The sequence below is a fragment of the Rutidosis leptorrhynchoides genome, chromosome 3 (assembly GCF_046630445.1).
Source record: "Rutidosis leptorrhynchoides isolate AG116_Rl617_1_P2 chromosome 3, CSIRO_AGI_Rlap_v1, whole genome shotgun sequence".
NCBI classification, from domain to species: Eukaryota; Viridiplantae; Streptophyta; class Magnoliopsida; order Asterales; family Asteraceae; genus Rutidosis; species Rutidosis leptorrhynchoides.
This window is the reverse complement of record NC_092335.1, coordinates 34,866,828-34,890,641: the sequence shown is the minus strand read 5'-3', so window position 1 is coordinate 34,890,641 and position 23,814 is coordinate 34,866,828. Positions and strand designations below refer to the sequence as shown.

Below are 23,814 nucleotides of genomic sequence, written 5' to 3'. Positions count from 1 at the left end.
ATACTAATACACGAGGAGTACAATGAATTTCAACTAATTATAATTTCTATAATTAAGAATGTCTTAAAGCAACAATATCCATATTTACACTTTGATAGTCAAAGCTTCACCAATTTAGTTTTGAATTTTTCTTCATCAACGTAATTGGCTACTACAACGAGATAGACCTGCAAAAAATAGATTGACCGGAAAAGAGATAAATATAAGCTCATCCAAATTATATACATCCATTCAATCTCAAAGTCTCAAACAAAGTTAATAACCTAAACTTCAATAAAAAAAAACAATGACAAAAACAACAAACAGATTTTAATTCGTCCCTATAAATCATCCCTTCATCTCCACAAAAAACCCAAATCGAAAACCTAGATCTGCAAGTGAATTAACGAATAGATGACTTAACGAGCAAATGAGCAGATGATTCCAACGAGATAGATAAAGGTTTAATCATAGAGATCTGAGCTCTTGCATGAGTTCCTACAGATTGTGGCGGTGGTGTCAGATCTAATTCGTTGCAGGTGGTGGTGGCCGATGGAATTGCAAAGTTGATGCCGGATCTAATTCGTTGAAGGAAGAAGGATGAACGAGGTAGATGAAGCAGATTTACGGTATCCAAAAGAGGTGAGGCATTTAGATTTAAGGTGAAAATGGATCTGTGTTGTTCGTATCTTGATTCCAAAGTAGCATGTGAGACTTTTTCTTTAGTTGAACTTATTCATTTAGCATGTGAGACTTTTTTTTAGAAGGGGATGAAGGGTAGAAGATGAAAGAATGTGAAGAAGGACCAACAATGTAATTTTGTAATTTTGTTTATAAAAAATATATGATGCAATATCTGACAAACATAAGGGACCAATGATGTAATTTTAAAATTGAGGTGACATGTAAGTTACTTGTTATAACAGATTAAATAAAAATAATAGAACAATTTAAATAGTTGAATGCATACAATAGGAGATCTAAAAGTTGGATGCATACAATAGAAATTTGGTGAAAGTTCAATGCATTTTCAAACAATTTTCCCTAAAAATTATTACAATCAATTACTCTAATTTAATAAATGAGTAATTTACCACAAATCTTTAAAAGGTTTAGTACTCTAATTTTCTTAAGTTGGTCCACAGTCCACACACACTATAAATGGATGTAAACCACTAACAGTAGTTCACTTGCGGAACACACTAAACAAACTAATCTAAGTGAACTACATTTTTAATTTCATACAATATGTAGTTTTTCAAGTTTAAAATGTATTTTTATGGACTCAAATCTTAAAGAATAATCTTTATGATGGTTACTGCAAAAGCAAATTAAACAAGTTAATCTAAGTAAATAAAGATTACTTGAGGAAGAATAATCTTGTTAAGTATAACATAGAAAAATACATGATATTGAAATTAATTAGGGTCTGAATACTCACTTATTATTTAGAATTTTGGATCATGACAATAAAGCTTCATGTCTCCGGCTTAGATTGGGCTTTAAGTACTTTTGGGTCTCAAAACGCCCTTATTTTATTGAGCATGATGTTACGATTTGAAAAGTCCCAACCAGGTCCAGAATCCAGATAAACAATTACAGCCTAGTAAGCCGGAGTATCTTTTTTTTTTATACCAAAATATCACTTTGCTAACTTTTTCATAAACAAAAGTCTATAGAAGACTAAAATGGGCCTGGACCAACAACAAAAAATTCTAAGTTTTTTTTATATTAAATATATGTAAAAAATGTAAATTGTGGAATATCACTCTATCTATCTATCTATCTATCTATCTATCCTTTAAAAGAGAGTTAGAAATCCTCTTAATCACCATTAAATTAAAAAATTACATTATAATTTATAATACCCCTTAATTTAACGATCATTATTCATCCACAATAATAAATCATCATTTGTGAGTTAATGTATTATACCCTTACAAAAACGGACGGGTCATAGAACAAAATTAGGGGTCTTTGCATATAACCACTATTCTCTCTAAATTCGTACACAAATACAAATGCATTCACGCTGCAGATCTCATTATCAAACCTAAACCTAAATTGTCAATGGAGATCGATTCAGGAGCTCTTTCTCACACAATCATCTTCTTTCAGTAGGAGTATCTTCGAAGGTTTTAGATTGCTTATGTTAATGATATTGCTGCATAATTTTCAATTGATGGTTCTTTATATCGATGCATAACATTATTCTTTTGGAATTACATATCGATCTTCCAGAATTAGGTATTACATTCAATCTATTATTTGATCCTTTATCCTTTTAATTTGTTGCAAATCGAATTTTTTTTAATGATATTTTCATCTAACAGAAAGAATCAGTTGTTATTTAGGAATGATAGTCGTCTAGGGTTCCGATTTATATTTCCGACTGAAAAGCGAAGTGCATGCAACATGTGTATATTTTATTAATAATAATTGTTTACTCCTTTAAACTCTCTGACTTTGATATGTGTTTACATAATTGAATTGAGCTACTTCTTATCATAGAATTTGGAGTAATAGATTTTTTTTTTCCTTCATGAAAGATTGAATTAACAGTGTTGCATATTCATGTCCAAAATACTTTTTTATACCTTTTACATCTAAAAGAAAGCAGTACAAGAATGAACCATGCTTTATTATATGGCATAATTTGAAATTATGTTTGTGGTTTAGTATAAAGACCTCAAAAAGGCTCTTGCTTTCGTTGAATTTCATTATCATGTTGGTCTAATGTGTTTAAGTAGATTAATTAGTTGTTCTGAAGTTTAAAGCTTCAACAACTATGTGCAGGGTTTTTGATCGATGAATTCAAATTTTCGTATTTTTTGAATTCACAAGGAACTTTTTCCCATGTAAATTGTGAGGTAAAGACAGAATCTTTGTATAATTATGTTATTCTTTCTCATTCTAAATAGTTTAAGTTTGTCAATATGTACATGTAGCAGGAATATAATGAGATGTTTTTGATCAACCCATGGTATATAAATCACTAACATCATTCACCAAGAACATCAAGCTCGTCAAAGATACATATATACGTTTAAAGAAATCGTTCAACATAATGAATATAGATAAGGTTGATACTTTATAGCTAAATAAGAGTTAAACGTAGTTATAATTAACGAATAAACCAATTTATCAAGAGGTGTCTTTAAATCAAGTCACAAGACGACGCACAAGTTAATGTTTATGATTTTGCGTCACGATTCTGCAACTATGCATTGGGGAGATGAACTTATTTATTGTTGAATAAACATGTCTACTTATATATATAATTTAACATCACACATAAAATATTCCAATATAACAGGGGGAGGTATCCTTGAATCAAGACGAGCGTCTGAATGGTGTCAAATCTTTGCTGTAACTATTGACCCTCTTCAGGTATAATTGTTATACGTATACTTTTACGATTTACCATATTTTAATGTTGAGTCGCTGCCTTTTCTTATAAATTGTTCTCATGTATTGGACATTATACCCAAATTGGCCCATTTTGCAATTAGATGATTTCGTATTGGCACCTGTAGTTCATAAGGGTGGATTAGAGACTACATATACTGCATTTTATTTGCGTGTAGGAGCACAAACTTGATTATTACATACGGATTGTGTGAACTCTTGTGTTTTAGTAATCTTATTCTTTTATTTCAATAACTAAGTTAGACCATATAAATTCTATCTATTAGTAAGGGTTAAAGGTGACAATGGATGGGTCTAAATGGCTCGAGTTCTCCGCCTACAGTTTCTGCTCAGATCATAAGTGAAACCGTGGATGCAACTGAACAAAACGGGCCGACATCATCACATTCTTTAGTAATTAGTAAAGGTGAACCAAGTTCAGTTTCGGTTCAGGCGATTCTTGACCGAGCTGCTGATGAAGGATTGGATTTAATTCAGTCTCCAAGGGTGAGAAGCATATAATGAATCTACTTTTATTATAAAAAGAACTGTTTTATTAAAGTATGTGAGTTAAATTAAAATGTGTAATGCAGGTTGGATTCTTTCGAAGATCACGAACTATCAAGGGGAAGAAAGCACCTCCACCGTGCAATGAGGTAATCACTTATGTCTTTCTCATCTTTTTCTTTTTTTTGTGTGACTTTTCGGCCTTTTCGTGATGGAATCAGCTATATGTTCATTAAAATGTAATTAGCTAAAGACATAAGTTCAGTAATATGGGATGTGTTTTTTCACTATCGAGTGCCAATTGTTGTTTTGAACTCTATTTTTTTTTACCATAGATTAGAGCATGATCTTTTATTTCCTGGTACTATGGTATATTGCTTCAACTTATGCTTCAGACTTATATATAGATGTGGCAAAAACTTTTGGAAACGGGTCAGTAGCCAACTGATATTTTATGGCATCAATTACAATATTGTATTCAAATTCTTTTGGAAAACTTTGACCCATCGCTCTTATTTGTTGTGTATAATTGTTTTTAATATTTTGTTTTTTAGTGTTTGCTAAGCTTCTGACAATGATTCAGATGAGGTATTTTCGACTGTATAACTAATTATTAAAATCTTACTTTATGGTTCAGTATGTGCAACTTTCTAAGACTTAGTTTGACACTTAATTCCTTGATTAACTTATTATGTACACATATCTATGATGTATTTATGCTACTATATTAATTAAATCTGTAATATCCTATTTTTCAGATCCTGCTATTGCCAAACTTTTTAAAATAAACATAAAGGTGAACGAATCAGAACTTGTGAATTAATCATGTTCTTGCCAAACTCTGATATTAATCTTAGCAGTTTGGAAAATGTTATTACTTGTTTGATGGGTTTATGGAAAGGAATATGTAATTTTCTTTTATACTCTCGATGGGTCGGTTTACGGGTCAGTAGTCACACATTTAAAGTCACGTTCAGAAGTGATAGCGGGTTTTGGTCGATTAGGCCCTAAGGAGTGTTTGGAATTGCTTATTCACTTAGAATAGTTGGGTACCTTTAGATAGAATGCTAATTTGGAAGTTAACATACATACTTATGAACCGGTTCATTTATTTCTTCTCTTTGATTTCTATTATGAATTATGAATAATGAACCAATGGTAGGCTTACTATTCGATACATACTAATTGTGATAGAGACAATTTGTTGTATTGTATGATGATATGAGAGTATTAGGTAAACGATTGGATTTCAAAACAAATAATTAACTTAAAATCATATATGTTGTATTGTATGATGATACGATTAGTGTTTATCAAAACATAACAAAAAAGATAGATTATAATGCTCTGCTTCATCAATGTTACACTAAATATTGAGTATGTCATTTTCTATATGATATGGAAACTCATTTAATGTTACCGTAATTGCTACTCTTTAACAATAATTATTTAAGGCCTTGGTTTTATTTTAGAAATTTGCATATTTATCGACTTTTGGCACTTAGTGTCGAAATGTTGATGCATCATAATATATCTCATACTTGATTAATTTTTGAGATTGTCTTTTCACGAAATAAAACAACTAAACAATCACTTTGCATCACAATCAACTTTCTAATGGTACACACAGTTTCTATTTGGCTTTTATATCTTTTTTTATCGGGTAGCGTTGTGTGAACTTTGGGCTTATTTTCGCCTCATTTCATTTGGTTTTGTGGTTGCATCTACAATTGTGCGTGTATCTTCTATTGTATGTGTAATGCGCCTTCTACTCCGAACAAGTTCCAACGTGAAAAATCAACCTTCATCGGTTTGGTCTCAATTAATTTTTTATGTTGAAGGTACATTGTTGGTTTATTTATGTGTTGTATAAGCCTTTTGTTGTTGGATCAGATAATAAGTTGTCAGTCATACTTGGTGTCATTTCGTACAGTATGTAGTCTCTACAAATCTTAACAGCGAGGGTATTTAATTACATGTTTAATTAATATCAATTCTATGATTTTATTTCATAGGATAGTTAAAATTTTAAATGTTTACATGTTTTATAACATGGTTGTATTTCTTTGTTAATTTATAGATTGTTTATTTTTGTATAATGTAGTTGTTGCTATTGTTATTTGGTTCATGATTTGTATTCAGGTATGATATTCATTGTGATGTACATTGTAGGTAGTTTTTGATGTATTGCATATTTTCATATCAAGTTTTCTCTTATTGTCTTTAATTAATTTCTTAACTTTTTTAGTTTATATGTCAACGTTGGGTTTAGAGTTTAGGTTTAGTGTTTAGGGTTTCGGGTTTATATTTAGGGTTTAAGGTTTTGAGTTTAGATTTAGGGTTTAGGTTTGGATTTAGGGTTTAGATTTAGAGTTTTGGGCTTAAGTTAAGGTTTTGGGTTTAGATTTAGGGTTTGGGGTTTGGGTTTAGGGTTTAGGGTTTAGATTTAGGGTTTAGGTTAGGGTTTATATTTAGGGTTTAGGGCTTAGGTTTAGAGTTTAGGTTTAGGGTTTAGGATTTGGGGTTTAGATTAGGGTTTAGATGTTAGGGTTTCTGGTTTAGATTTATGGTTTAGGGTTTAGATGTTAGATTTAGAGTTTAGATTAGGGTTTAGATGTTAGCGTTTCTGGTTTAGATTTATGGTTTAGGGTTTAGATGTTAGATTTAGAGTTTAGATTAGGGTTTAGGGTTTAGATTTAAGGTTTAGAATTTTGGTTTGGGGTTTGGGTTTAGATTTAGGGTTTAGGGTTTAGATTTTAGAGTTTAGAGTTTACATTTAGGGTTTAGATTTAGATTTTGGGGTTTAGAGTTTAGGTTTAGGGTTTATAGTTTAGATTATAGGGTTTAGAGTTTAGGTTTAGGGTTTTGGATTTAGATTTAGGGTTTAGGTTAGGGTTTAGATTTAGGGTTTAAATTTTAGAGTTTAAGGTTTAGGTTTTGGGTTTAGGGTTTAGGGTTTAGATTTTAGGATTTTGAGTTTAGATTTTAAGGTTTTGAGTTTTGGGTTTAGGGTTTAAGGTTTAAATTTAGGGTTTAGGGTTTAGATTTTAGGGTTTTGAGTTTAGATTTAGGGTTTAGGTTAGGTTTTAGGGTTTTGATTTAGGATTTAGGGTTTAGATTTTAAGGTTTAAAGTTTGGGTTTAGGGTATAGGGTTTGTGTTTAGATTTAGGGTTTAGGTTGGTGTTGAGGGTTTAGATTTAGGGTTTAGGTTTAGGGTTTATATTTTAATTGTCCTATAGATCAAATGTTAGCCGGTTAAATTATAGGAGCTTCTTCACTGCTATCTTGGAGAAAGGAGATGAGGTATTTTGTGTTGCATCTATCATGTAATATGATTTATATGATCTGTCCTGTTATGCGTAGATAGTGGAAGCTACTGGTTTTTGTTGAAAAAATAAATCTAATTCATATCATCTGTTTAGGATCCATGGTGTCTGAGATGCCATTTATTAGGACTTGTCATCGATATAGACGCCAAAGAAACTGTCCCATGCTATCATTGGCTATTGAATCGGTGAGTAGATTGTGTGTAGGTTCTTACCTTTTTTATTGTTAGAGGTGGCAATATTTGATCCACTGACTTATGAATGGGTTTATAGGCTATTTTGATCTCTAATTGGTCAAACTACTATTTAATTATTACATATAGGTTTTGTAGTCGTACTTGACATGCTACTTAATAATAAAATTAAATATCATCTAAATTCTTTTTGGGTAAACCTAACCTGACTCATAATTTTTTTTTACATATTTGGACTTGTGAGTCGTGATTATATATGTCACCCGTTACATACCACAATTTATATTGATTTTTTTTTTCATATGTAAATATAGTGCATGTGTGTCACTCTTTAATGATTGTCATATGGTAATAAGTATTCGTAAGTTTGCTAAACTAGAGTACCATTCTGTTCAAGTAGATGGGATTTCATCTTCTGAGTAGTTTTTAATTTGGGTCTTCCTATTTGAGTTTCAAATTGCTATCTTCTGAATGTAGAAAGATAATGTAAATATTTTATGATGTATATTCTTGAGTTTTTACAAACAGTGTGTAGCTATTGTGTGGTTGTGTATATCTTCATTGGATACTTAACAAGAATTGAGGGTTCGCGCGTTGCTGCTCTAAGGTTTATGCGATTTTAACGCTAGCTAGCAATTCACACGGCACATTTGACCTGTTGTTTTTTGGGGTATACAAACTACAATCAAACAGAATTATATCCTACGCAAATGCTAGTTATTCATTGACGTACATATTTGAAATTTTAAGTACATACAATCAGAGGAAATAAAGTTACGAGTTCAGTTACATCGCAAAAGGTTAATTTTAGAAGGTTGTCATCCTTTACATTTGGCAATACCTAACCATTACATACTTTCATTTACAGCAGCTAACCATTACCAGCTTCCATTTATACCATGGTGTAGCTTCAAAAAAGGGCCAAATGCATCCATAATTACAACAAAAGAGTGAAATCCAAAAGACCTTACAACATTATGCCTATACATTCTGGTAATCATCCCATGCGACCTCAAACCTGCGCATCTCACGGTTAAACACAATCCACACTTCGTCTCCAGGAACATACCCATTGTCGTTCACAAACTTAAGCCATCCTGATGAAACCGATAGGTTTGGGTTTTTTTTTTTTTTTAATTCTTCTTCCAACAACTTCCATTTATAAATTCTGTCCTCAATGTCAACACATTCGTACGTCTGACCGCTCCTCAGCTCTGGCAGTGTCACAAACTCTTGGGGTAGACGCTGCATAACATTCACATTATAATTGTTACGCAATGCAGAATAGTATGTAAAATATACGCAACATTGTCTAGTGCACTCATGTATAGAATTTTAGAACGATTAAATTACATTGATTCAAATAAACATTGTTTGGGAAGAAAAGTGACTTACCCAGACCCTGGCTTTCCCCACTGTCATGAAAGCATAGACTTCATTGCTGATCCACGGTTGATCTTCCCCTACAGCATCGTTAAATTCTTGCTCTGTGATGATCATCACCTCTGAACTATCATCGGATTGGTCCATTTGTGAAGAGGATCCAAATTCGTATGTGCTTGGGGTAGTCGTGCTGTTGGAATCGGGACTATTTTGAGCCATATTCTCTTGATTAAATTATGCACATAAAGAAGTAAATGTTAGATACATAGCACACTAAAAGAATTTGCATTTACCTAAATTTCTATGCTAAATATGTATGTAACAATACCTGAATTTAAATAAAAATAATCTTAACATACTCAAACTGTAACTTCACAGTAAATGTTGTGCTATTGTAAAAAACAATTTAAGTTCTATAAAATTGTATATATTTATTATTTATATGTTGTAATTGTGAAGTTAAAATGCACATTTGTTAACTCTAAATTAGTGGTTAATAAAAAAATTTGTCATGTAAACCCTAGTCAATATGATTGTTAATGTTAAAATGTTGCAGATGATGAAATAATTAACAGGCATTTATTATGCAAACTAAGCATTTGATTTCAAGTTAAAATAAGGATTGAGCTCACGACATTAGACCTGCATATTTTTTGTTTGCAAATCCAAATATAGATATTAACAACGAACTACAACTTGTTACCAAATCGATTAATGTGCAAGCAAACAAAAAAAAACAATAAAGTGCAAATGTATTTGGTTATTTTAAAGTGTGGAATAAAATATGCCGTCGCTATAAACCCTAACACAAATCGAGCAGATTTTTTTACTAACAAACATCGTTCCAAATGTAAAGCAAATCTAAAATCGTAAAGTAACATTATAAGTGCTGTTAAAGAAAATAGAAAAACCTGAGTTGCTTATGCTTGAACGATCGGTTGTTGAGAGGACTATTGGAGTGTGTTAATGGAAATGGAGCAGGTGAGATCTTTTGATCTTCTATAGTAATAAAAAAATGTAGGAAGCTCGTATCCCGGTAATATTCAAGGGGTGGGGTTAAACGGATACACGTATTTAATATCTGTAAAATGGGCTATATCTGGCTTGGGTCGACAATTATACGGATATGAAGAGTAAACCGGCCCATTATCTGCAAAACTGTGAGCATCGAACACACTTTCAGATTAAGGTCTCAAATAATTTTAACAGTTACATTAATTACTTATAAAAAGTAGAAAGGAAAATGATTTGCTGTGTAATTGCAATTGGAAATTGCAAATCCACACATGAATAAACAATGATTCGAAAAGCTTGAACGGATCAATGAGAGTAAAGTCTAAACGATGGGCAATACGCGATTAATTTACAGCGGTTTTCGAGGCTATTTGTTGTTGTTCCAACTGCTGTGGTGTAGTCATTACGGTTATTGTTACAAACACCAGCGCATAATTAGAACATGATACAAATCTGAAAAGACAAATAGAGTTATATTGTTTGACCATTTGGTGTAGGTGTTTACAATATTCGTTGGAGTGCATATCAGAAATTTTAACTACATATATTCATAGGTTTTAAAGTGAAGAGGCAAGTTACATCACAATAGGTTAACTACATACATTCGTAGGTACTAAAGTTTAGAGGTAAGTTACATCACAGTTCATAGGTATTAAACGTACCATCGTTTACATTTGGCAATAGCTACCTATTACAAGCTTCCATTTACTCCATGTTGCCGGTTCAAAAAGACTACACAAATATATCCATAATTACACACAAAAGGTCAAATCCAAACCGCCTATCAACATTATGAACAAAAGAAACCTAAACTTGATCCACCAAAAGACAATCTACCCGAAACAGATTTCTAAAGCAGGTGCTTTCCATCCAGAACGAGGAAAAAAGTCTGCAGCCTTCTGGAGAACCCGATCATCAATGTATCGCCTGCAACGTACCCAGTGTTAGCCAGAAACAATCGCCAACCCACATAAACCAACAGTTCTTTCTTCCTTGCACCACTAGCCTGAATCAAACCCCACGTATGGATCTCGCCTTCAAGATCCAGACATGGATAGCTGCATCCAGCTTTGAGCTCTCTAAGTTGATTTAATTCTGCACGCAGTTCCTGAACCACACCAGTATTAAATATTTTAGATAGATGCAAAAAAACTAATTACTAAGTTGTCAATAAATTGATGTTAACTTGCAACAAAAACGAATTGGTATCATATTTTTTTTCTGAAAGCGGAAGCCACCATTTTAAAATTGTTCATGTTTTGTGAAAATAAATGTTCTAAACATCACCACACAGAAAGAACCACATTCTAAACTCCACTATCTTACTTGAATAAAAGTTTAGCAAAATAAATAATGTGACGATCGCTCCAAATCCATATGGACGAACACGTCATTCATCGATTTCATTGCGTGGTATTTGACCTCTATATGATACGTTTTGTAAACATTGCATTCTTTTGAAAAGGCACACCATAAATGAATATTTAAATCAAAGGTTTTCGACATCTGATGATTTCTACATATAGACAATCACCGTAATATAATAGTTTACAATGATACTTCCGTTGACAATGCAGTCAAAATAAGATACATGGTGATGATTTGGTGAATGCAACGTTTCCTTGAAAAATATGTCATGTAAGACTCCATGCACATAGCTTGTCTAAAATATATGCAAACAGCGGAAGACTTCTAGGAAACCTGAGAATAAACATGCTAACAAGTGTCAACACAAAGGTTGGTCAGTTCATAGTTTTATTGTTTCGTATAATCTGTATGTAAAGGTGGATCACAAGATTTCAGTTGTTTCATCCAGAAACATTTATCAAATTATTCTATAAGATTGAGCACCTTGGTAACTAAACTTTAACGTCTATATAATAAGTACCCCTGTTTTAACATACATGCAACCAACATGTACAATACACGCAAACCAACGTGTACTAAACTCAAATAGCATACGTCTGTTTTATAGTTCAGGCTAGGGTTTCTATACCTGGAATAGACGGGGATGTCAAGCCCTATGGATCCATATACTACTACTCACGCCCACCAGTTCTTATAACCGGCAGTTACTAGTTACCAAAGCTAAGGGATTTTCGGTTCAAACTCGGTGTAGAATTTAGTATGTACTTATGTCCATTGCGTTTAAAATAAAGTGTATGTATTCTCAGCCCAAAAATATAGATTGCAAAAGCAATTAAAAAGGGAGCAAATGAAACTCACCTTAGCAGCATATAAAGTTGTTCACCAAAATGTGACCGAAACTCGGATTACCAATTAATCGTAGATCTCAACCTAGAGAACATATGTTGGTCAATAAATGTCTATCAAGCTAGGTCAGGTCATAGTGTATCACAATCCTAATGCTCGAGATCGACATACAAAAGTTATCAAAAGTCATTTCAAAAAGTCAATTTTGACAAAAGTTCAACAAAACGAGATGTACCTTATATAAGGATTCATTTACTCGGTTGGTAATATTCAAAAATCCAATTTATCAATCTCGTAAACAAGTTGTTTAAATCTTAATTGCAGATTCAAAAGCAATTTCAATTAACGTCAATCATAATTCAGTTGATCATATCTTTTAATCCGTTCATCGAAATTACACGATTTCTAAATGAAAAGTTATTGATTTTTCGCCAGCTTTCCAAAAACATGTATATCATATACCTTTTACCAGTAATATATGTATTTAATTCGTGATTCATCATAAACTGTTTAACGATAAAATTTAGCATACAAGCATGCAAAATTTATATACTCGAGCACTAGACATGGATACACAATTAATATACAATAAATAAGATATGAATGCTCACGTATCAATATTGTGATTCAATATTGTAGGAAAGTACGTAGACGCAACAGATATGATAAACACTAGGTCTGACTTGCGAACAATACCCATGAACGTTACCCATAACCTCCATAGCTATAACCCATAGTTTCCTTAGCTCTATCCCGCTCGAAAACCCATTTCAAAAGTGACCCGCTCATGACCTCGTCGTAGTATTTTATGTATAATATTTCTAATAATAATAATAAGATTAATAATAATAATATTAATCTTAATAATAATAATAATAATAATAATAATAATAATAATAATAATAATAATAATAATAATAATAATAATAATAATATTAATAATAATATTAATATTAATAATAATAATAATAATAATAATAATAATAATAATAATAATAATAATAATAATAATAATAATAATAATAATAATAATAATAATAATATAAATAAAATAAATAAATACTTACGGAGTAATTGAATCAAAACAGAAGCAATTTTGATCGAGCTTTTATAGGTGTGGCCTGTCCCCAGACCCCATGCGATCGCATGGTTCTAAAGGCCATTGGCCATGCGATCGCATGGCCCATTTTTCCAGCTCACATAATTTTGGCAACTAGCTCGTCGACATATAAATAAATATATAATATATATAATTTAAATAATTAATTATATATTATATTAAATTCACGTGCATAGTTGATTTGTAATTTTAGTTCCGATAAGTCGTACGTCATCACTCGACTTATGTCCTGGTTCCGGTTTTTCGAACGTTCTTTCGTACATTTAGAAAACTTGCATTTTACGTTTCGTGTCACGTACCTTTGTCAAAATATAGCCTTAAGGTATCCATAAACTATACCACTCAAAGTATATCTTAAACTTTCGAGTGTTTTGGACATTTACTTCTATAAATTATTGCCTCGTTATATATACATATACATATATATATATATATATATATATATATATATATATATATATATATATATATATATATATATATATATATATATATATATATATAATAGTATCCTTTTTACTCAAAACGTTTTATAATTAAATTAATCTCAAATTTATTATATCATATGACGTTTTTATTTTAAAACTTAACTAAGTAGTTCATCTATGTACTAGCATTTATTACTTCTTTATGTACTATATGACATAACTAAATTTCAATCGAATCCATAAGAGAGCGTAACAATTGTTTACTTAATTAATTTGAAATCAAATATATCAAATATATATATAAACACGTTTTAAATACACTTTGCTAGTTATTCATATATCTAATTCTAACAATTAATATTCCTTATTATTATATGTGTCCAAATTACGTTATTTAAACCAACACTTTACCATTAATTCCGAATACCGTTAAACATGAATGATTTCCCAAATCAACGTGGACCTTACAACAGAGACCCGTAATAATATCATAATCATTAAGGGACTCAGTAAATATCTTTTAATTCAATCGTTTAGCATAATCTTTTAACTTTGTAGTTAAATATATTAATCAGGTAATCAAACCAATAAGTTTAATGCACAGTATCATTTACTTAACACTTTGTTACGTTTTCAAGTTATAGTATATGTATCTATTTACATATAATTGTTCTCGAATCGTTGAGAACAATCGAAGGGTAATTGTATAGTTCAAAGTTTTTGAGATTCAACTTCATAGACTTTGCTTATCGTGTCGGAAACATTAAATCATATAAAGATTAAGTTTAAATTTAGTCAGAAATTTTCGGGTCATCACAAATAAAATAAGCAAATGTTATTAAGTAATCTTGCTTGAAATGTAACTAACTCACCCAAAATGTTCCTTGTGGGATTTTGCAGAAAACTTAGGTCACATCCACAGTATCCCAGACGTTGTATCTCTGAGCAAATGCTAGTTGTTCTAGAGCACGGGTTTGAGTCAGGCTTGAAGATGCTTGATTGTCTGCAGCCACACATGTTTAGTCAGCTATTGTAATTTATAATTATATTTGATGTGCAGTTAAAATCACGGTAGCCTTTTAAAGCATTCTGAGTGTTGTAACATGATGGCTACTTCAATAATAATGTGTTAAAAACAGAAACTAAACCAACAGCTATTCAGTTTCAGTTATAAGTTTATTTTATAATGAAAGCTAAATACAGACAGTTATTTTATATGTAACTTAAGGACACAAAATGCATTCATGGAATTATAAAACTCGAGTCAAATTTTTTAGGGTTTCATATCCACAAAAACTGGTTTGAATGTAAAGCCTATGGCCAACTGTTAAGTAACACAAATGATGTTTGACAAAGGGCATTAATTTGACTTATTTTCATGTGTAAAACTTGTAAAATCAGTATTCCTACAATAAACTTTTTTATAAAATGGAAACTAAACTAACAATTATAAGCCTTGACACATATTTAATAGGAACGAAGATGTGAATCGTTTATCCTATAAGTTTAGTTTACAATGAAAGTCGAATACAAACACTAAATGTATGTGCAAATTAACAGCATAAACAGCACCTATGACATTATAAAGTTTGAGTAAATGATTTTAGGGTTTCATATCAACAATCACTCATATGAATGCATAGTACATGAAGTAACCTAAATGTTGTTTGAGAAAAAGGAATAACCTGAATTCGCCATTGAAGGGGTTGAGTGTAGATGATGATTGTCTGGAAGTAAATGATGGCGTTTGAGAAGGCTTTTCAAGGAAAGAGATGGTAGCAGTTGAAGAGATCTTTGTAATCATGTGCGTTTCTTACTTGAGCAAATGAGGGGATGGTGTTTTAAATACTCGGTTTATTTGTAGGTAGATATTTTTAAGTGAACCGGATCCAAGTTTCCCTCTAAAATAGATATTTCCAGCGTATACAAATTGTGTCCCTTTATTTTAGTGGTATTTGCAATTGTTGAACTACTTTTTAGTCCTCAAACAAAATGTTTTGATTTATATGTTATTTCACTATTTTTGTTTGATTCCTTGGTATGTTAGAGTGCAAATTTCTAGTATACTTAAAGCATTGCATAGTTGTGGAATAGGCACATGATCAAGTGTTTTAGGAACCACTACAAAGTGTTTTAGTAGCGATTACAAAACTAAGAAATTACTGACATTCATTAAACATTCTGCATATTCCGATTTGAAAAGTCAAGCACACTAAGGTTACAAAGTGAACATAGGTTACACAACCAACTGTTTTAGGAACGATTACAAACCTAAGAAAGTACCATAATTTACAGCGCAGAGTGGTTGACGATAGTCTAGTGTGACGATCGCTCCAAATCCATATGGACAATACGTCATTCATTGATTTCATTGCGAGGTATTTGACCTCTATATGATACGTTTTGTAAACATTGCATTCTTTTGAAAAGGCACACCATAAATAAATATTTAAATCAAAGGTTTTCGACATCTGATAATTTCTACATATAGACAATCACTGTAAATAATAGTTTACAATAGTACTTCCATTGACAATGCAGTCAAAATAAGATACATGGTGATGATTTGGTGAATGCAACGTTTCCTTGAAAAATATGCCATGTATGACTCCATGCACATAGCTTGTCTAACATATAAGCAAACAGCGGAAGACTTCTAGGGAACCTGAGAATAAACATGCTAACAAGTGTCAACATAAAGGTTGGTGAGTTCATAGTTTTAGTGTTTCGCATAATCTGTATATAAAAGTGGATCACAAGATTTCAGTTGTTTCATCCAGAAACGTTTATCAATAGATTATATAAAAGTGGATCACAAGATTTCAGTTGTTTCATCCAGAAATGTTTATCAAAATATTCTACGAAATTGAGCACCCTGGTAACTAAACTTTAACATATATATAATTTGTACCCTTTGTATAATCATCTTAATAATACACGCAAACCAACGTGTACGCTTCTCAAATAGCATACGTCCGTTAAAAGGCTAGCGCTCTAGCTCGAACGGGGATGTCAAGCCCTATGGATCCATATACTACTACTCGCGCCCACCAGTTCTTATAACTGGCAGTTAACAGTTACCAAAGCTAAGGGATTTTCGGTTCAAACTCAGTGTAGAATTTAGTATGTACTTGTATCCATTGCGTTTAAAATAAAGTGCATGTATTCTCAGCCCAAAAATATATATTGCAAAAGCAATTAAAAAGGGATCAATGAAACTCACGTATATAAATATTGTATATTGGTTAATAAAGCATTTGCATATATTCTCAGCCCAAAAATGTAGAGAGTAAAAGGGATCTTATGAAACTCACCTTAGCAGCACATAAAGTTGTTCATCGTAATGTGACCGAAACTCGGAATATCAAATAATCGTAGATCTCAACGTATCAATATTGAGATTCAATATTGTAGGAAAGTACGTAGACGTAATGGAGATGATAAACACTAGGTTTGACTCGTGAATATACCCCCGAACATTTCCCATAACCACCTTGGCAATAACCCATAATTTCCTTAACTCTATCACGCTTGAAAACCATTTTAAAAGTGACACGCTCATGACTTCGTCGTAGTATTTTATGTATAATACTATTAATAATACTAATAATAATAAGATTAATAATAATAATAATAATCTTAATAATAATAATAATAATAATAATAATAATAATAATAATAATAATAATAATAAATATTTACGGAGTAAAATGAATATATAAGTGTGTAAAACTAAGCTGAAATCGATCGAATTTATAGAGAGTGCCTGACCCAGACTGCCATGCGATCGCATGGCCTTCATGACCATTTCCCATGCGATCGCATGGGAAGATTCTCCAGCTCACAACTTGTTTGTAATCTAGTTCGTCGACATAATAAAATATAAATATAATATATATAATTTAAATAATTAATTATATAATATATTATATTTACGTGTATAATTAACTTGTAATTTTGGTACCGATGATTCGTACGTTGTCACTGGACTTATGTCCCGGTTCCGGTTTTTCGAATGTCCCTTCGTACACTGAGAAAACTTGTAATTTACATTTTGGGACACGTACCTTTGTCAAAATATAATCTTAAATTATCCCTAAATTATATCACTCAAAGTGTATCTTAAACTTTCGAGTGTTTTGGTCATTTACTTCTATAAATTATTGTCTCGTAGTATATACATATACATATATACATTTTCATTTTTAAAATAGTGTTTACTATAGCAAAGTTACTGTAGCAATTCACTGTAGCAAAGTAAATTTTACTGTAGCAAATAGTGATTTTTGAAAACACTGTAGCTTTTCGGGTACTGTAGCAATTCGAAAATACTGTAGCATATTAGTGTTTTACTGGTTCATCTTAAACGTTTTAGTTAACTTATCTAAATATTAATCAGATAATCAAACCAATAAGGTTAATGCACAGTATCATTTTCATAACACTTTGTTACGTTTTCAAGTTATAGTATATGTATCTATTTACATATAATTGTTCGCGAATCATTGAGAACAATCGAAGGGTAATTGAATAGTTCAAAATTTTGAGATTCAACTTCATGGACTTTGCTTATCGTGTCGGAAACATTAAAGATTAAGTTTAAATTTGGTCAGAAATTTCCGGGTCATCACATCTAGAAATTCAGTCATACATAGCTACGACACACATAATTTACATACATTAGAAAAGGCCTTCAATCTATATGAAGGTACTTGAGTTGTTTTGGATTACATGTTAATCCCAAAAGATTGGCACCAGCAACCTACTTCTTCTGTCTTTGTTCACCGCGAGGCTTCTTTGTTGTGGCCTTTCCTTCATCCGAGTCCTCAGTAAATAGAACCCGCCTAACTGTTTTCTTGGATGTTCCTTGTTTTGTTTTTGGTTGTTGTTCCAACTGCTGTGGTGGTGGAGTCATCATGGTTTCCAGGCCTTTTTCTCGTTGTTCCAACGGTTGTGGTGGTGGAGTCATTATGGTTTCCGAGCCTGCGTTAAGCAAAATAATGACTTTTATTACGATAATTGTGTTACAAACACCCGCGCATAATTATAACAGGATAGAAACCTTAAAACACAAACAGAGTTATATTGTTAGAGCAGTTAGCGTAAGTGTTTACAATATTCGAAGCGGCAGAAAATTGCAAACAATGTAACTTTAGAATAAGTTGCTGGACAACAATTGCTTGTGAGTTCACAATATTTGAGATCTAATTAGGATCTAAGAAAGAGTAAGCGTTCATTTTTTTTGACAGTTTCAATTTTTTTTCAGCTGGCAATTATACGGTACGAAAAGTATACCTCATAATATATAATAGCAGTGTTCAAATATTAGAGTGCCAAAAAAGAATGAGGCTGGTGTTTTTAAGAGGCAAACCTGTTGTCTGAGCAATTGTCGGTATGTTAGCTGGAGGTATGTTTAGAACGGGTTCCAAAATTTCATCTAGCAGCCTCACAACAATGAACTCTGGATAGTTTTTCCTTGATTGCGGGTTGTAGCGGAACTGAAACGTGTGTTTTTGTCCTGCAATTGCTTGTATGGGTGGTGGTATTTCATGGGCTTGATCATACCCTTGGACTATTTTCATGACCCGTCCTAATCCATCTGGACGAATACATTACATTTGGTTACATCGAGAGGTTCTTGACCTCTATATGATACATTTTACAAACATTGCATTCGTTTTTAAAAAGACAAACTTTAATTACATCGGAGGTTGACGGCATGCATACCACTTCATAATATATCCAACTATAATTGACTTAATATTAATCTTGATGAACTCAACGACTCGAATGCAACGTCTTTTGAAATATGTCATGAATGACTCCAAGTAATATCTCTAAAATGAGCAAATGCACAGCGGAAGATTTCTTTCATACATGAGAATAAACATGCTTTAAAGTGTCAACTAAAAGGTTGGTGAGTTCATTAGTTTATCATAATCGATCATTTTCATCATTTTAATAGACCACAAGATTTTCATTTCCATTTCTCATAAATATACGTCCCATGCATAGAGACAAAAATCATTCATATGGATTGAACACCTGGTAACCGACATTAACAAGATGCATATAAGAATATCCCCTATCATTCCGGGACATCCATCGGACATGATAAAACAACATCGAAGTACTAAAGCATCCGCTACAACGGATGGGGTTTGTTAGGCCCAATAGATCTATCTTTAGGATTCGCGTCAATTAGTAGATCGGTTTACTAATTCTTAGGCTACCAAGCAAAATGGGCATATTCGGCTTCGATCATCCAACCATATAACGTAGTTTCGATTACTTGTGTCTATTTCGTAAAACATTTATAAAAGCGCATGTATTCTCAGTCCCAAAAATATATATTGCAAAAGCATTTAAAAAGGGAGTAATGAAACTCACAATACTGTATTTTGTAGTAAAAATACATATGGCGGCATTGAACAACTGAACAATGCAGGGTTGGCCTCGGATTCACGAACTTATAACATTTATATATATATTAACACATATAATTGTAATCGAACAAAATTTATATATTATTAGTGATATAATTATTATATTTAATAATTTATAGGTTTCATTAATAATTTAGTTAGATATATTTACTTTAGATAAATAATTATTATTTATTATAAAAATATTAGTATAGTTATGTTATATGTATTAAATATATTTTTATATAATTTAATATTTATTTGTAATAATATTAATACTAGGAATAATATTAATAATAATGATACTTATAATAATAATAATGATAATACTAATAATAATGTTAATATTGATAATAAAAATGATAATAATAATAACAATAATGGTTTAATCCTAATGATACTAATACTAACAATAATGACTTGTATTATTTTCATAATCATAATAATAATAATAATAATAATAATAATAATAATAATAATAATAATAATAATAATAATAATAATAGTAATAATAATAATAATAATAATAATAGTGATATTACTTATAACTATGATAATACTAATAGTAATTATAATACTAATGTTAATTATAATTCTAATATTAATCATGACAATAATAACAATAATAATAATAATAATAATAATAATAATAATAATAATAATAATAATGAAAATGGTAATAATAATAATAATAATAATAATAATAATAATAATAATAATAATAATAATAATAATAATAAATAAATAAATAAATAAATAAAAAGAAAACTACCTCATAAACCCTTCATAAAAAGAAATGCCCCAAACCGGGCTCGAACCCGAGACCTCACGCTCACCCGCTAACCCCCTTAACCATCCTTCAAGTTTCGTTTTTCTGTAATAAACTCTATCTTATTTCTACTTAATCTGTGATCCTATTTTCTCATAATAATCATCTCCTTCACCAATATAACCACAGCAAGAATCCACAATAACAATCAATTTAGGATTTAATTAAACCTTGGAAGTGAATCGTAACAACCCAGATGTGAGTGAATTGATTCATCAACATAGAAAAAAAATATAAAAGTAAATAAAGGCTGTAGCAGCCATTTTTGAACTCGATGAACTCTATATCCAATTTCAAAATTTCAAACGTTTTAGATCAAAATTTCTTCATGAAATAGCTTCCAAATTACACATAGAATCTTTCCAGATCATCAATTGATCCGGAGATATCAAAACCAATTCTAATTTTACAATAAACAAATATTTTGACTTTTTGATTTGAACCTTTGACTCGAAAATTGGGATTTGATACTAAAAATTGGCATCTGAAACTTTCCAGATAGTTTAAGTGGAAGATTTCTAACAGGATTTCATTATTACATTTTAAAATACAATTCGAATTAGAGCTATTAAGAAATTGAACTCAAGAACAGGTCGACTGGTTTCAGACTTCCTTTCTATTTTAAAAATTAACTCGATTTAGACATATGCACGTGATAATTGATATTGAGGATGTGTAGTTGTTTGAATTTGTCAAAACCTGAGTAATTAGTCTATTTATCTAACCAATTGGTCGACAGAATAAAATCATCAGGTACACAAAAAATATAAAAATTATAAAAAGTTGCAGAGGGTTGTTAGCAGATTCGTTTGAGATTGTTTTCTAGCATCAATTGTGTCGACAAGAGTACCAATTAAGAACAGAAGAAGAAGAAGAAGAAGAAGAAGAAGAAGAAGAAGAAGAAGAAGAAGAAGAAGAAGAAGAAGAAGAAGAAGAAGAAGAAGAAGAAGAAAATTAAAGCGATGTTGATGGCTAACAGAATATGTATTCGGCTGTATTTAGATAAGTATATACTGTTTTTATATAGATATATATCTGTATATGTCTTTGAATATATACATACTGTATTTTGTACATGTATCTGATTATAATAAATATATACGCGAATTATTAATAATATTAATAAGTATATAATTAATATTAATAATAATAAAATTTATAATAATGATAATAATCTCAATAATTCTAATAACTCATAGTTAATAATTAAATAATTTAATAATAATACTAATAATAATATTAATAATGATTTTATTAATATAATTTAACAAATAAATAATACTGTTAATGATATTAATAATTATTAACGATAATGTTCATAGTAATATTAATAATGACATTGATAATGTGACGATCGCTCCAAATCCATATGGACGAACACGTCATTCATCGATTTCATTGCGAGGTATTTGACATCTATATGATACATTTTGTAAATATTGCATTCTTTTGAAAAGGTACACCATAAATGAATATTTAAATCAAAGATTTTCGACATCTGATGATTTCTACATATAGACAATCACCGTAATATAATAGTTTACAATAGTACTTCCGTTGACAATGCAGTCAAAATAAGATACATGGTGATGATTTGGTGAATGCAACGTTTCCTTGAAAAATATGCCATGTAAGACTCCATACACATAGCTTGTCCAACATATAAGCAAACAGCGGAAGACTTCTAGGAAACCTGAGAATAAACATGCTAACAAGTGTCAACACAAAGGTTGGTGAGTTCATAGTTTTAATGTTTTGCATAATCTGTACATAAAGGTGGATCACAAGATTTCAGTTGTTTCATTCAGAAACGTTTATCAAAATATTCTACAAGATTGAGCACCCAGGTAGCTAAACTTTAACGTTATAATAAGTACCCCTGTTTTAACATACATGCAACCAACATGTACAATACACGCAAACCAACGTATACGCTTCTCAAATAGCATACGTCCGTTAAAAGGCTAGTGCTCTAGCTCGGACGGGGATATCAAGCCCTATGGATCCATATACTACTACTCGCGCCCACCAGTTCTTATAACCGACAGTTAGTAGTTACCAAAGCTAAGGGATTTTCGGTTCAAACTCAGTGTAGAATTTAGTATGTACTTGTATCCATTGTGTTTAAAATAAAGTGCATGTATTCTCAGCCCAAAAATATAGATTGCAAAAGCAATTAAAAAGGGAGCAAATGAAACTCACCTTAGCAGCATATAAAGTCGTTCACCAAAATGTGACCGAAACTCGGATTACCAAATAACCGTAGATCTCAACCTAGAGAAAATATGTTGGTCAATAAATGTCTATTAAGGTAGGTCAGGTCATAGTGTATCACAATCCTAATGCTCGAGATCGACATACAAAAGTTATCCAAAGTCGTTTCAACAAGTCAATTTTGACAATAGTTCAACAAAACGAGACGTACCTTATATAAGGATTCATTTACTTGGTTGGTAATATTCAAAAATTCAATTTATCAATCTTACAAACAAGTTGTTTAAATATTAATTGCAGATTCAAAAGCAATTCCAATTAACATCAATCACAATTCAGTTGACCATATCTTTTGATTCGTTCATCGAAATTACGTGATTTCTAAATGAAAAGTTATTGATTTTTCTCCAGCTTTCCAAAAACATGCATATCATATACCTTTTATCAGTAATATATGTATTTAATTCGTGATTTATCATAAACTGTTTAACGACAAAATTTATCATACAAGCATGCATAAATATATATACTCGAGCACTATACATGGATACACAAATAATATATAAAAGATAAGATATGAATGCTCACGTATCAATATTGTGATTCAATATTGCAGGAAAGTACGTAGACGCAACAGAGATGATAAACACTATGTTTGACTTGTGAACAATACCCATGAGCATTACCCATAACCTCCATAACTATAACCCATAGTTTCCTTAGCTCTATCCCACTCGAAAACTCATTTTGAAAGTGATACGCTCATGACCTC

At 31.1% G+C, this 23,814-nt stretch overlaps 1 protein-coding gene across 3 annotated transcripts; it reads left to right on the top strand.

Annotated features, from left to right (window-relative positions):
* Window positions 1-1,997: 1,997 nt before the first annotated feature.
* LOC139895931 (uncharacterized) lies at window positions 1,998-4,184 on the top strand. 3 transcript variants are annotated; one of them, XM_071878479.1, is made up of 5 exons: window positions 1,998-2,226; window positions 2,776-2,849; window positions 3,296-3,369; window positions 3,675-3,894; window positions 3,981-4,184. In XM_071878479.1, exons 4-5 carry the CDS (start codon window positions 3,697-3,699, stop codon window positions 4,104-4,106), a joined length of 324 nt encoding a protein of 107 aa, XP_071734580.1. In that variant the 5' UTR covers window positions 1,998-2,226; window positions 2,776-2,849; window positions 3,296-3,369; window positions 3,675-3,696; the 3' UTR covers window positions 4,107-4,184. The 3 variants fall into 3 exon arrangements, with proteins under 3 accessions (XP_071734580.1, XP_071734582.1, XP_071734581.1); XM_071878480.1 differs by having other exon boundaries at window positions 2,012-2,114; XM_071878481.1 differs by lacking the exon at window positions 2,776-2,849.
* Window positions 4,185-23,814: the final 19,630 nt, after the last annotated feature.

Bases quoted from the DNA above. Each gene is read 5' to 3' on its own strand.
- LOC139895931 (XM_071878481.1), top strand. From the start codon at position 3,697: ATGGGTCTAAATGGCTCGAGTTCTCCGCCTACAGTTTCTGCTCAGATC. The intron at 3,895-3,980 runs GTGAGAAGCATA...TGTGTAATGCAG, and splicing joins ATTTAATTCAGTCTCCAAGG to GTTGGATTCTTTCGAAGATC.